Source organism: Cyprinus carpio, chromosome A1 (assembly GCF_018340385.1).
Source record: "Cyprinus carpio isolate SPL01 chromosome A1, ASM1834038v1, whole genome shotgun sequence".
Classification (NCBI taxonomy): domain Eukaryota; kingdom Metazoa; phylum Chordata; class Actinopteri; order Cypriniformes; family Cyprinidae; genus Cyprinus; species Cyprinus carpio.
In genome coordinates, this window is record NC_056572.1 from 36,824,514 (window position 1) to 36,837,574 (window position 13,061).

Consider the following 13,061-nt stretch of genomic DNA (forward strand, 5'->3'; position numbering starts at 1 on the left):
CAATTGAGGATTTTTTTATTGAGCTTTTTTTAAACCATGTGAACTGTATTTCTGAATGTCAAACACTGGAAGATCATCTCATCACAACTGCAGTGCTTGCAGGACTTGTAGTGGTTTCGTTGTCCATGATAACAAAATCAGCAGGAGAGGTGTTTGTGTCAGTGATGTCTGGCTCACGGAATAAGCACAGAGGGTAGAACTTTAACTTCAGAGACTAAAAGTAGACATTTATATGCACTGCCAATAGAGTCGGTGAACAATAACTTCAGAACCCGGAAGAGTAATTCGCCGTGGGTTCCTTCTTACAGTGGCCCAGTAGTGCACAACGACATTAAAAACTTACAGAAAATATACATATACAGAAAATCTTTATACTGTAGCCTATGCTTAAATTTTTGGACTGCACAGCAAAATCTCAACTCTGCTCTGAGTGCATATTGTCCCAATCTACACAGAGTTAAAAAAAGAGCTAATTAAGTGATTAATTAAGTGTTAATTGAGCATTAGTGATGAACAGCTGCTGTTAACAAGCAGAATTACTAAATGAAAGAGAAACACAAGAACTGCATCTGACTTTAACCACAGACTAAAACAAAAAAAAAAAAAAAAAAAAGGAAAAAAAAAAAACTAAAAAAAAAACTACAACACAATGCCACCATAATTGTGGTCAAGGTTTGCTTTAGGTAGTCCCTTGACCCCTTTACTCAGTCAAAGTAATTTGCTTTTAAGCAATTGCATTTACATTTAATCATTTAGCAGATGCTTTTATCCAAAGTGACTTACAAATGAGAACAATAGAAGCAATCAGACCAACAAGAGAACAACAACAGTATACAAGTGCCATGACAAGTCTCAGTTAGTCTAGCACAGTACATGTAGCAAGGTTTTTGTTGTTGTTGTTTTCTTCCAAGAATAGGATAGACAAGAAAAGAAATGGTAAGTGCTAGTATTAGTTGGTCAAGTGTTGGTGAAAAAGATGAGTCTTTAGATGTTTTTTGAAAATGAGTAAAGACTCAGCTGTTCGAATTGAGATTGGGAGGTCATTCCATCAGCTAAGCACAGTCCAGGAAAAGGTCCGTGAGAGAATTGCAATATTGTTTCACAGCAAATGTTTGTACATTGCTGAATCTAACCTTGTAGAAGCATTTGAGCTTACACTTTCTGTCTGTAACTCATGACAAATGAACATCATTAAGTGGTCTCTTTCTTTGGTTTATTTTCTGACATTCAGCTGTTACTGATCTGCAAACAAAATAATTGAATGATCTCTCTGCTTTACAACATCACATGCATTGCTACAGAGAGAGACCTAACACAGACGTTAAGGGTCAAGAGCCCAACTAAAACAAACACTGATCTCCATGATGGTAACATCATTTGAACCAATAAAACATCAACATTTGATCCTCTGTAATTCTCAATAACAGCAGATGTTCATCACTCATGCAAAACCATCATTTGATTAGTCTCTTATTTTTCTCATTACCTTTAACACTTTGAGGACCTGGGATATGACTTGAAGACTTGAAAGTCCCACCTCTGGCTGAGGTCAGTTTTAGTTCATGTGTTTCTCTTTCATTTAGTAATTCTGCAGCAGCTGTTCATCACTAATGCTCAACCAGCACTTAATTAATCTCTTAATTATCTCATGAACTTTAACACTGCTTCGGTGTTATTTTAACTCTCTGTAGATTGGGAAAATATGCACTCTGAGCAGAGTTGATTTAACTCTGGAGATTTTGCTGTGTGATAGTATTTAATAAAGTCAAATAATATTGTAACCTGCCAAACAGTCAGTGGTTGCATTATCATCATGCTTCCATTGGGTCAGTGTTAAAGAAAGTAACATCTTGACAGTTAGCCTTCTCCTGATCAGGTTAGTTTCCCATTTTCTTTATGCAACCAAATTAACTTGAACAGGCCTCAGATAGGACAGACATATGAGAGCAACATGTTGACTTCATTAGCAACAATGACAGGTCCTGGGTGAATGTCTTCACTTAGATAGTGACAGGAAGTCATCTGCCAGACATCCAAGTAGATGACTCCTTCGATATCTCTGAACATCTCCTGCATCACTGTGTCCAACTGCAGCACGTGCCAGTCACTTTGAAAAATATTCTGGAAAAATAAAGATCAGAATCAGAAAGAGCTTTTTAGCCAAGTTTGCTTACACAAACAATAATATACCTCTCCTGTCATGGAAAGAAATTACAATAAACTTTCTAATAGAAATAATGGTTCGGCCAAAAATTATCCTTTTTTAAAAAAAAAAAAAATCTGTGTTAAAGCCTTAAAATTTCATTATGTCAGTTCAAGCATGTTAATTTGACTGGGAATCAAACCCATGATTTTGGCGTTGCAAGCACCATGATCTACTGCTTGAGCTTCACCAAAGCACACATCTTTAAGCCCCGGTGGTTCTAGACATTGAGTGTTGGGGATGACGCATTACAAGTAAGGCGAGTCATGTAATCCGATTATATTTTTTTAAGTAACTAGTAAAGTGACGCATTACTTTAAAATTTACAACAACATATCTGAGTGACCTTTTAAAATAAGTAACTTAAGTTACTTTTTTCTCATTTATTCACTGACACTTCTCCTGCCCCGTGTTGAAAGGTTGCCAAAAATGCTATTGGTTATTAAAGACAAATAAGCAAGCTCAGCCCATGTGACAAAAGTAATGCAAAGGTACCTTAATGTATTACTTTCCATAAAAAATAACTCAATTAGTTTTTTTTTTTTTATGGAGTAGCATAATATTGTAATACTTTACTGTTAAATGTAACCTTCCCCAACACTGTAGACTTTCATGTACAGCAAATACCATAACAACTTCCACATTTTCATGTTGAAAACAAAGTAGGACTGGAAGGAGAGCACATGTACCTTTAGGCCTGCAGTGTTTCCAGACTTTATGATGACGGTGGTCTCTGGAGCACGGCTCAGCAGTGCAACAACAGACTGACGGATTTTGGCAACTTCATACACGTAAAATGTTATTGGGTGAAAAACCAGGTGAGCAAAGAATGTGAAGACAATGACTGCATGAGGTCCACCAGCTATTTCATCAATATCATTGCTGATATAATGCAGGTCAGTAATAAGCATTTTAGTAAATCGCAAAGGAACACCGTGTGGCCTCCAGTGAATAATGATATTATTTATCAACTCCACAGCCATCAAGGGTCCACCTGTACGAGGAGTCTGGAGGTCCATTCTTTTTATGCCTAATAAAGATGTGACACAAATATTATAATATTGCAGCTTGGGAAAGTCTTTGGAATGGCAAGTGTGTATGTAAATGACAACTGCATTTTCATTTTGTGGTGAACTCTACCTTTAAGTGGCACTTCAGTAAACAAGATCTGCATGTTTTTTTTTTTTTTTTTTTTTTTTTTTAAAAGAACCAACTTCACCTGTATAATCAAGTTTAAGTTTAAATCCTGAAAAGCATTTTTAACATTCTACCTAAAGTTTTTGGTATTTTCATCTCTAATGCCAATATATTCATATATATTTGGGTTAAGTGCACATATCCTTTGTGGGGCCACTGTACGTCAGATTCTTGTTTCATTTATGATACATTCCTGCTATTGAGTCTTAAATTGAATACGGAAAATTGAGTCATACTTGCCTGGCACGTTTCTTTCTAAGTATTCAAACCACTGCCTCGTGGTGGAGTCTCCCATCAAATAGACAATCTTGTTTTTAAGACAATTTCCCATTTGTGCAGAACTGAACTGTCGAGTGTTGCATACAAAAGACTTCCAGACATCTCTCAAATAAAACCCTGCAGGAACCGGTGTCATCATGCCAGACCTGCATTTCTCCACCGTGCCTAAAACAAATAAACATTCACTTGAAATGACTGTTGTAGCTATGTGAATACTTTTGTAACTACTAATGAAACTGATTTGATGATCTCTGTCCTCTGATGTGGTCAGTGTATGTTTTGACCATTTCCTTTATGAAAAAAAAAATAAATAAATAAAATAAAAAACAACATCCATACAGAAAATGTAATACATGACATATTGCCTACAAGAAGAATGATACTACCATATACACGTTACCTGTAAGGCCATATGTAATTTTCAATTATGTTAAGTTTATAACATGAAAAACTCATAGCCAAATGTGCAAACTTTAATATCTACATAATGATTTTCCATATGGTATTATATGTAACCACGTCAACAATACATATACAAAAATCTGCATGCATATACTGTATATTAATATGTTTTTGTAATAAATGTTTTAAATACACGTCTATCATGTAGCGTGGTTATGATTCGGGCAACCTGAGTTTGAGTCCCGGCTCGAGGACCTTGCTTGTTCACATCCAAATCGTTCCACAATCTCGCTTCCAGTCTCATACGGTCCTATTGCAAGAAAGGCAAAAACAATAAAACACACACACAAAAAATGTATATGGCAAAAAAAAAAAAAAAATCCATTACATATACATACATATTTGTATAGGCTAGATATACATGGGAAGGTATGGGAATGGGATTTGCAAATAGGTTACTTCATATAACATTTTAATTTGACACTATCTTTTTTTTTTTTATTGTGAAGAAATTTATGGCTTAAATATTTCATTCGCTGAAACCGCTTGCAAACCATAAACACCACTTGCAGTAAAAAAAAAAAAAAAAAAAAAAAAAAAAAAAAAAAAAAAACATTCAGCTTGCAAACAGTGATGTGCCTAATTTTATTCTGCTTGACCGAATTAAGCCCGTACAGAATACAAGGTGGTTTGACATAAGTTGAAAGAGGTGTTACAGTGTCGCCCAGGTGAGGAAATTAAATAGTCATGTCACAAACCAATTTGCAAAAAATAAATGAAATAAAATTCAAACAGGAAACGAGATGGTCAAAATATACACTGACCATATGTAAACATACCAATGGATGCAGTGTTGGGAAGGACATGTATAATTTTTTGGTCTCCACTAATAGCAACATTTGTTAACTTCCTGTGGAGGAAAGAAAAAAATAATAATTAAAACAAAATATAGAATTTTTTTTTTTTTTTTTTTTACAATTCTGCAACTACTCTGAAATTCACTTTGAATCATTACTTTGTAAAAAGCTGCTGCTCAAAAGGATTTAATGGGTTTTCCAAACGTCCTCGTGAGTGATGAACCAGTTTGTCACAGGAAAGTTTCTTCGGTCTCTCACATTGCCACACTGTCCCTGTTCTTATATCCTTGTGCTCACAACAGCAGTCGCCTTTCCTCCAACTTCCATCTGCACCCCACTTAAGATTACATTCTACTACTTCACTGATCCTGGTTTTATTGGATCCTGATCCTTCAAAGTAGCCACTATAGTGGCTGCGTGGGAATGAAGAATCCCTGTATTTTTTAAGAATCTGCACAACCTCACTGGAGTGCTCCAGACGTACATGAACATGTGCCTGACCTTCCCAGGGCAGAAGAAGAGCAACCGAGTAAGTTCCATTATGATGATCCACAACCTCCCCGTACACACTCGCTCAAGAGAAATGAAAAAAAATAAAAAAAATAAAAATAATGCAATGCAGAAAAATAATGTCTGTTGGCAAAGACTTTTTAAAGCTTTTAAACCTAAACATGTAATATTTTGTAAATAAAATAAAAAAAACAATTAATGCAAATGAAAAAAAAGTGTTTTAAATAATATTATAAAATATACACACCTTTAGTCCTGTACTGTAAAGTTTTGCTTTGAAAAAGTCTCCTCCATATCTTTTCAGTTTCTTGTTGTGGTCTCTGGCTCTGATAATAACAGAGATCTTTTCTCCCACTTTGTAACTCTCCTTGAGTCCCACGATAGAGAATGTTGAGTGGACTGGACTAGTGCTCTGATTCACGCGAGTGATTTCTTGATCTGGAATTGGCCATTCCAGAGCCTTCTGTAGTCTTTCCCACTCCTCATCACTGATTCCCATGTCAACCGCTGATATTATGGATGAAATGTTATTTCGGAAAGCTGGTTTAGGTCTGGGGGGCTGAAACTGTTTTATGTAAATCCCATCATTCAATGCCCACAGAGCCTGAGAGAGGACCAGGATATCATTCAGACCAAATTATATTTTATTTCTATGCGCAAAGGTTAAATGTTTATTGTAGATATATACACTTTCTGGATTTCTAGAAAAGTTATGTAGACCTGTAGGCATTTGGCAAAATGAGTTCAAAAGCATCTAGTAAAGAGTTTCCATTAAATAACAAGTCAACAACAAACTGCAAGTTATATTTGTGTGTCAAACATGCCATCCACTTCCCCATTATGAGAGCACGTAAAGGCAGGGTAAGCGATTTCTGGTAGACAATGTTGACATCTGGAAAAAAAAAAAAAAAAAAAAAAAAAAAAAAAAAAACCTCAGTGTCCGATCGTAGGCCTTCCGCTCCTCGAGTTCTCTCCACCGACATTTACAGGGATCCTACTTCTTGCCTTAAGCCTTCTTTTGTTCCACAGATGTTTTCCTCTTGTTTTTTTGTCCGCTATCTCGATCTTTCTGTTGCTGGTCTCAGCTAATGTCTGTCTAGTAGACCGAACGCTCTCTCCTCCGCATCATGAGTAGACACGCCCCTTTCTTGGATTGGCTACAAGTTTTTGCTATTCGGCCCGATTCAGTTTTCCAAAGCGTTTAAAAAAAAAAAAAAAAAAAAAAAAAAAAAAAAAAAACACACACACTTACCCTGCCTTTAATTATGGGAGCACACTTTTTCCAGTGTTAAAACACCTTCAATCTCAGCTAACAAGTGCAGTAATGCGATTTCTGATACAGTGTTGATATTTGAGATGGACAGCCAAACAAACACACCCCTACTAAAAAAAGATACTCTTCCTTGCTCCGCCCCCAAAACAACAAACTTCGGCCCTGTCCCAAATGGCACACTCCGGACTTGTGGACTTCCTCAGAGTCCACACTTTGGTGACGTCATGTAGTGCAGACCTATAGGGCCCTTGGCGCGAGTCCACGAGGGCGCACTGAGAGGTATTTTTGGGACAGATTCAATCATCACGCCGGAAATAACGGTCTGGTTGTTTTTTGACAGGAGCTGAAGGTTCGGGGAATATGCTGCCTATGTTCCATTTGAACTCAGATTACAATTTTAACACATAAAACATGTGCGTGAGTTTCAGATGAATTTACAGGTTTATATATAAATACTGAGTTTACATATGACTCAGTAAAGCCCTGACATTCGGTTCTATTTATTTAATGAATCATAATGCGATCGTATTATTCAACGCGCTGTTATTATGTTTGAGATATTAACCACTGGTCGATGACTATAATGTTTGTATAAACTGTAGGTAACAACTGGTAAAATGTACACCTAGGTCATAAAAACTGTAATGATACCTACACTTAAATATTTTCTTCTCAGCCATGTCATCAAATGCTCTTGAGGGAAATCTCCCATCCGTTGTCTGATTACTTCACTACATTTCATAAAACATATCGTTACTCCTTATAATATATCATGTGCTCTGACACGTAGAAGTGGTTTCTGATTCATGAACGAACTGAGTCTTTTGAATGAACCTTTTAAATCGGATCGCAAATCGCACCATATGATTAATTCACGAATTAGAATGATCCAATTGCAGCTGTTCTAGAGTCAACAACTCACTGATTCAAATGAACCGTTTAGTGCGAGTCTCCAGTGAACTGAATTCACAAGTAAGACCCGAGAGATCTTGAGCATGCGCATGTCTGATGCTGTTAAAAGTTATTAATGCTGAAATTCAGGATTAATTATTGTAACTGAAAATCATATTTAGGTCAAAAAAAAAAAAAAAAAAAAAAAAAAAAAAAAACAGTACAACACAGATTAAATAACTCATGCACATTCAAATTCCCTGCTGCCATAATGTTAACAGTTTTATTAAAATGCTACGCATGCCCTGTGTGACGTCTGTTTTTATATTGTGTATCAACAGTATACATTTTCATATTGTTTGGATTAACTAGCCGAGTAGACATATGAATGTTTATTCATAACCATACTGGAACTAAGTAAATATTGTTAGCTGATGCTAACGGTCTAGCTAACAAGCTTGCTGGTGCTAAGTTGAGGTAATTTTTAGATATAAAGTCCAAATATTTTTATTCAACCACCTAGATAGATTACAGCTGGGGAAGAAGAAAGGATGTGATGTTCAAAACATGGTAACTACAGCAGTGGTTCCCAACCACGTTCCTGGAGCCCCCCCCCAACATTTTGCATCTCTCCTTTATCTGACACGCCAGTTTCAGGTCTTGGATCTCTACTAATGAGCTGATGATTTGGATCAAGTGTGTTTGATGACATGGAAAACATGCAGTGTTGGGGGGGGGCTCCAGGAACATGGTTGGGAACCACTGAACTACAGTAATTATCAAAGTGGGAATTGATTCCCTCTGGGGGCATTTGGCCAGGGGTGTAAGAAAAAAAAAATCATTATGAAAATGGTTATATTTTCCTTAAAATGTTCTTGGTAACTTCAGGCCTTAATCTCATGTCATTCATAACTGTGAAGTTCTGCAAAACAAACTTTAAAACACTTTTTTCTTACTGGTGAAAATCAGATGGTCAAATCGGTTTTCTCTCAGGTACATCACAGTGTAAGCTTCACAGTGAACATTACTCTCGTCAATGTAGTCCATATCAACAACACAAATATATCTTGACTCCATGTAGTGAGTATTTTGAAGAAAAAAAAAAAAAAAAAAAAAAACATTGCTAATATAAAATTACATTAAGTAGCCTATATAAAATTGCAAAATCTATCTTTCGGTACTTTTTTACTTAATTACATAAAATCAAGTACTTTTGTACTTTCACTTGAGTAAAATTGAAAAAGAAGTACTTTTACTGAAGTAATATTTTATTATACGTATCTGTAATTTTACTCAAGTTCTTGATTTGTGTACTTTGTCCACCACTGGTCTTGTTGTGTAGAAATAAAATATTTATTTGATCATTATTTTAAAGTCAGCTTTAACATGTCTTACAAACTTACCAAACAGAATGATGTCCAAAGAAAACAAGCCAGTGGAAATGCATATCGTCTTAACCTGCAGACTGATAATACATCTGAATTTTACATTTCCATATCCTTCAAAACATGAAACTACATTTGTCATATTATTGGTCAATAATGTCCATAAACGCCAGATTACCTGGTGCATTTGATTTCTCCATGGATGGCATGACCATGGCCAAGACTGTTGTTCTTCTATTTTAGGTCAGCTTGTAAAAGAAGAAAATGGGCTTACGGCACTGAAAACAAGGAGTTTCCACAAAGTATACGACATGCAGTTGACTGAATACAGCTGCTCTTTAGGTTGGCTGGGTTTGATTTCTACATTAGATTAATGTAGATCAGTGAATCAGATATTCTTGCTCCTTGAACTAAAATTCAGCAGTTTTTTGTTTGGCGCAAAAAAAAAAAAAAAAAAAAAAAAAAAACAGGAAAAAAAGAACAGGAGTGTACAAATCAGAATCTCCAGAGTAAAACAAACTCTATTCGGATAACATTTGGTTCCACTCTAAATAGTGTTAAAGTAACAATGGAGCAGAGTTAACGTTAATGAGATAATTAAGTGACTAATTAAATGATGATTGAGCATTAGTGATGAACAGCTGCTGTTAACAAACAGAATTACTGAAGAAAAGAGAAACAGAAGAACTACAACTGACTTCAAGATCTGATTAAACAACTCCACAAACAACAGCAGCAGCAGCTTGACTCATTACTAACCAGACTGACTTTATTTCTGTCAGACGACTAGAGAAGCTCTTATTGAGAATTTACAGGGGTTTAGATGTTGAAGTTTTATTGGTTAAAAACGATGCAACCATCATGGAGATTGGTGTTTGCTTTATAAGTGAATGTTATAAAGCAGTGAGATCAGTTTTTTTTATTTTTTATTTATATAAATAGTGAGCTGATATTAACTGTTTATATATGGTGAGATCTTCAGTTGGCCTGGTCTGTTAGGTTTTGCATTGCCAAAGTCTTGCGGTAAACAGCTATTCTGAATGATCTTGAATCCATGTTGTGCATAAAAAATGTTGAGCTCCTGTATTATTTAGACTCACACAGACATTAAGAACCAGAATCTCAACAATAGTGACAATCAACAAATCGCTTCACGCTGCATGCTGGGTATCACCATAGAACAAAACTCCCATCATGCACTGCAGTATAAGTAATGAGTCACAAAAAAACATGTACATTAAGAAAACATCATCAGTTTGACAACATATGTGCTGCAACGCGACCAATACAGAAATGATCTGCAAACACACAAATTATTTTATTAACCCTTCATAGTATTAATTCACAGTATACTGCAGAAGGTTACTTTCTTGAAAACAACAAATATTACCCAGAATGCATTGTTTTCTATGGGATTTTACTGTTTCAATGAAAAAATCGGTATGTTACTGTCAGAAGGTGGCCATTTTTTACAGGATTTTTTTTTTACTTCATTTAAGAAAAAAAGAAAACCACCCTGCCTTGTTACATGATCACCAGCAGGTGGTGAAAAGACCACACAAAGTACGGCATCTTCACTGGCTCAGACTCACATAATGGATGCTGTTTTTATACAAAATTAACCTACAGTATAAAGAACTGTAGGTTCACAGTTGTGTTTTGTCAAGTTGTCAAGAAAGAAAGAAAGAAAGAAAGAATTAGACCATTAATACAATAATAAATAACACACTTTCAATTTCTGGTTGATATTTAGCAACTTTACTAGACCTGTCAGTCTTTTTTTTTTTTTTTTTCAAAAGCATCCTCCTGTACATGGATTGTAGTAGATGCTAAAAGTCTCAGCAGAGTTAACCACATTGCAGAAGTCTGGTGCAACCTTAGTGTGTTAGTGTAATTATTACATTTTATGCATTCTCCTTTGATGTACTGAATGAAATACCATCAAAAATGTTGCATTGTCAGTTTTTTAGACTACCAAGTCTATTCTATTCTATATATATATATATATATGTGTGTGTGTGTGTGTGTGTGTGTGTGTGTGTGTGTGTGTGTGTGTGTGTGTGTGTGTTTATAAAGTGCATTTTTAAGGCAAGACAACCCAGGTGAATAGGATTGAATAAATAGATGAATACTTAAACATGCAAGCATGGTTAAAAATTCTTCATTTTGTTGGTATGGAAAGAGATCATTTTGGATATTCCGTTTTAGAATGATGATGATAGTTATAATAGTAAAATATTTGTAAAATCCAGACAATAACTGTACAGGGAACAGACAATAACTATAACAATAACTTACCATTACATTTTCATATATAGATTCAGTCAACATTACAACAGAATCTTGAAGTCACTGGACAGTCATTTGTATAATAATTGTATTTGTAAGATGAAAAAAAAAAGTTTTTGCTGTATTTATTGTTATAAATACAATTATGTACCAGCAAACAAATACTACACACATCTTACCAAATCAGCATCATCATGATAATAACAACTGCAGCTCCGCAAACCATTCCAATGAATATATAAAATATCCCCAGACATACTCCAACTGAGACAAAAGAATACAGTTTTTATTTATTTATTTGCTAATAAAATTTACTGAAAACTATAATAGACATGATGTATTGTTCTACACACTCACACATGACATTCAAAGTCACAGCATCAGAGTATTTCTCTCCATGTTCATTGATGGATCTGCACTTGTATTCTTCACTGTGATCAGAGCTGATCTTTGAGATGCTGTAGATTCTTCCAGATCCTACAAACATTCCTCCTTTAAACCAGCTGAAGTTCAGAGCAGGAGGATTTGAATCACTGCTGCAGCTCAGAGTCACTGAATCTCCCTCCACTATTACACCAGATCCAGTTATAGACACTGAGACATTCTTTGGTGGGTCTAAAGAGGACAAAAATTAAATGTGTAGTTCCAAACATAAACTCAACAAGTTATTAAAAAGTACTAATGAATCTGTACTCACAGGTGACACTGAGATGAGCAGCAGGAGAGATGTAACTGTGTCCATGTAGAGCACAGCTGTATCTGCCTGCATCCTCTCTTCTGACTGACTGCAGCAGCAGGAGTTGATTGTTTCTGTCTCTTCTCTCAGTTAATGACTGTGAGTTTCTGTACCAGATGAATGTTGCTCTGTCAGTCAGAGTGCAGCTGCTTTTACATGTCAGACTGACATTATGACCCTCTGTCACTCTCTCAGGAGCCTCCACCTGAAGATCTGAACACAACACACACATTATATCTAGTGCTGCTGTCATACACTGATTATTATTCAACATAATGCACAGAAGAAGAGCTCAGCCTCATGAAAGTCACCTGTGACAGTAAGAGTCACTCCTGGATTACCAGTCCATTTTCCTTCTGTTACATTAGTGATGAATCTGAAAAAGTACATGTGTTGGTCCTTCTGTGTCACATGACTCAGTCTGATGGTGCAGTTCTGCTGTTTGTCTCCCAGATACTAAAAGTAGGGGGAGGCTGCAGACCTGGAGCCGGTAGATATACGCCCCAAGCAGTTTTACACCCCAGTTGTTCCTCATGTGTCCAGTAGGGTAATCCTCCACACCAACATATAATACTACTCATATATCAGAACAGCAGACCATATCTATATGTATGATAGCAGCAGACCTTCTTGAAGCGATACGAATTGAGGTATGTTAACCCTCTGAGGTCTAGGGGGTTTTGGGGGCCTGGAGAAGTTTTGACATCCCCTGACTTTTGTTCTTTTTTCAGTTGCTTATAAATAGATACATGGCTAAAGTCTAATAACACTGTAATCAGTACAAACTGGGCTACAATAATATGTAGATAGCATGTATGTACATGATTGTGTTTTGAGAAAACAACGTTTATGCGTGGTTAGTAAAAAAATACAATTTTGAAGTCACTGAAATAAGGTCGTAAAACACATATAGAACATTTGTTCACAAGACTGTCAAACCTGGAGCTTGTAGCCTAGAATTTTTGCTTCAAAATATGTTGTTTAATCACTCACAGAAAACAATAGATTGATTTAAAATTTCTAAGACACTTTTTGTTTC

The 13,061-nt window shown here is 35.8% G+C and overlaps 2 protein-coding genes across 3 annotated transcripts; both read right to left on the bottom strand.

Moving 5' to 3' along the window:
• Positions 1-1,643: 1,643 nt before the first annotated feature.
• Positions 1,644-9,476, bottom strand: LOC109053228 (NXPE family member 3-like). Of its 2 annotated transcripts, none has more exons than XM_042764947.1 (9): positions 9,176-9,476; positions 9,016-9,077; positions 5,696-6,052; positions 5,097-5,512; positions 4,906-4,991; positions 4,311-4,391; positions 3,641-3,844; positions 2,893-3,233; positions 1,644-2,121 (listed from the first exon to the last, which is right to left on the bottom strand). In XM_042764947.1, the coding sequence occupies exons 1-9, from the start codon at positions 9,210-9,212 to the stop codon at positions 1,924-1,926; spliced, it is 1,782 nt and encodes a 593-aa protein (XP_042620881.1). In that variant the 5' UTR covers positions 9,213-9,476; the 3' UTR covers positions 1,644-1,923. The 2 variants fall into 2 exon arrangements, with proteins under 2 accessions (XP_042620881.1, XP_042620892.1); XM_042764958.1 differs by having other exon boundaries at positions 1,651-2,121; positions 4,921-4,991; positions 9,176-9,475.
• A 1,907-nt stretch (positions 9,477-11,383) lies between these two features.
• LOC122147182 (B-cell receptor CD22-like) lies at positions 11,384-12,557 on the bottom strand. The gene is made up of 3 exons (XM_042768497.1): positions 12,504-12,557; positions 11,984-12,107; positions 11,384-11,901 (listed from the first exon to the last, which is right to left on the bottom strand). The coding sequence occupies exons 1-3, from the start codon at positions 12,555-12,557 to the stop codon at positions 11,588-11,590; spliced, it is 492 nt and encodes a 163-aa protein (XP_042624431.1). The 3' UTR covers positions 11,384-11,587.
• Positions 12,558-13,061: the final 504 nt, after the last annotated feature.

Coding starts and splice junctions, on each gene's coding strand:
- LOC109053228 (XM_042764947.1), bottom strand. CDS start 9,212: ATGGTCATGCCATCCATGGAGAAATCAAATGCACCAG. Junction 4,992..5,096: donor GAGCAGCAGCTTTTTACAAA/GTAATGATTCAA, acceptor TTTCCTCCACAG/GAAGTTAACAAATGTTGCTA. Junction 3,234..3,640: donor CTTAGAAAGAAACGTGCCAG/GCAAGTATGACT, acceptor CATCTTTATTAG/GCATAAAAAGAATGGACCTC.
- LOC122147182 (XM_042768497.1), bottom strand. CDS start 12,557: ATGAGGAACAACTGGGGTGTAAAACTGCTTGGGGCGTATATCTACCGG. Junction 12,108..12,503: donor CGTATATCTACCGGCTCCAG/GTCTGCAGCCTC, acceptor TCATTAACTGAG/AGAAGAGACAGAAACAATCA. Junction 11,902..11,983: donor TGCTCATCTCAGTGTCACCT/GTGAGTACAGAT, acceptor TGTCCTCTTTAG/ACCCACCAAAGAATGTCTCA.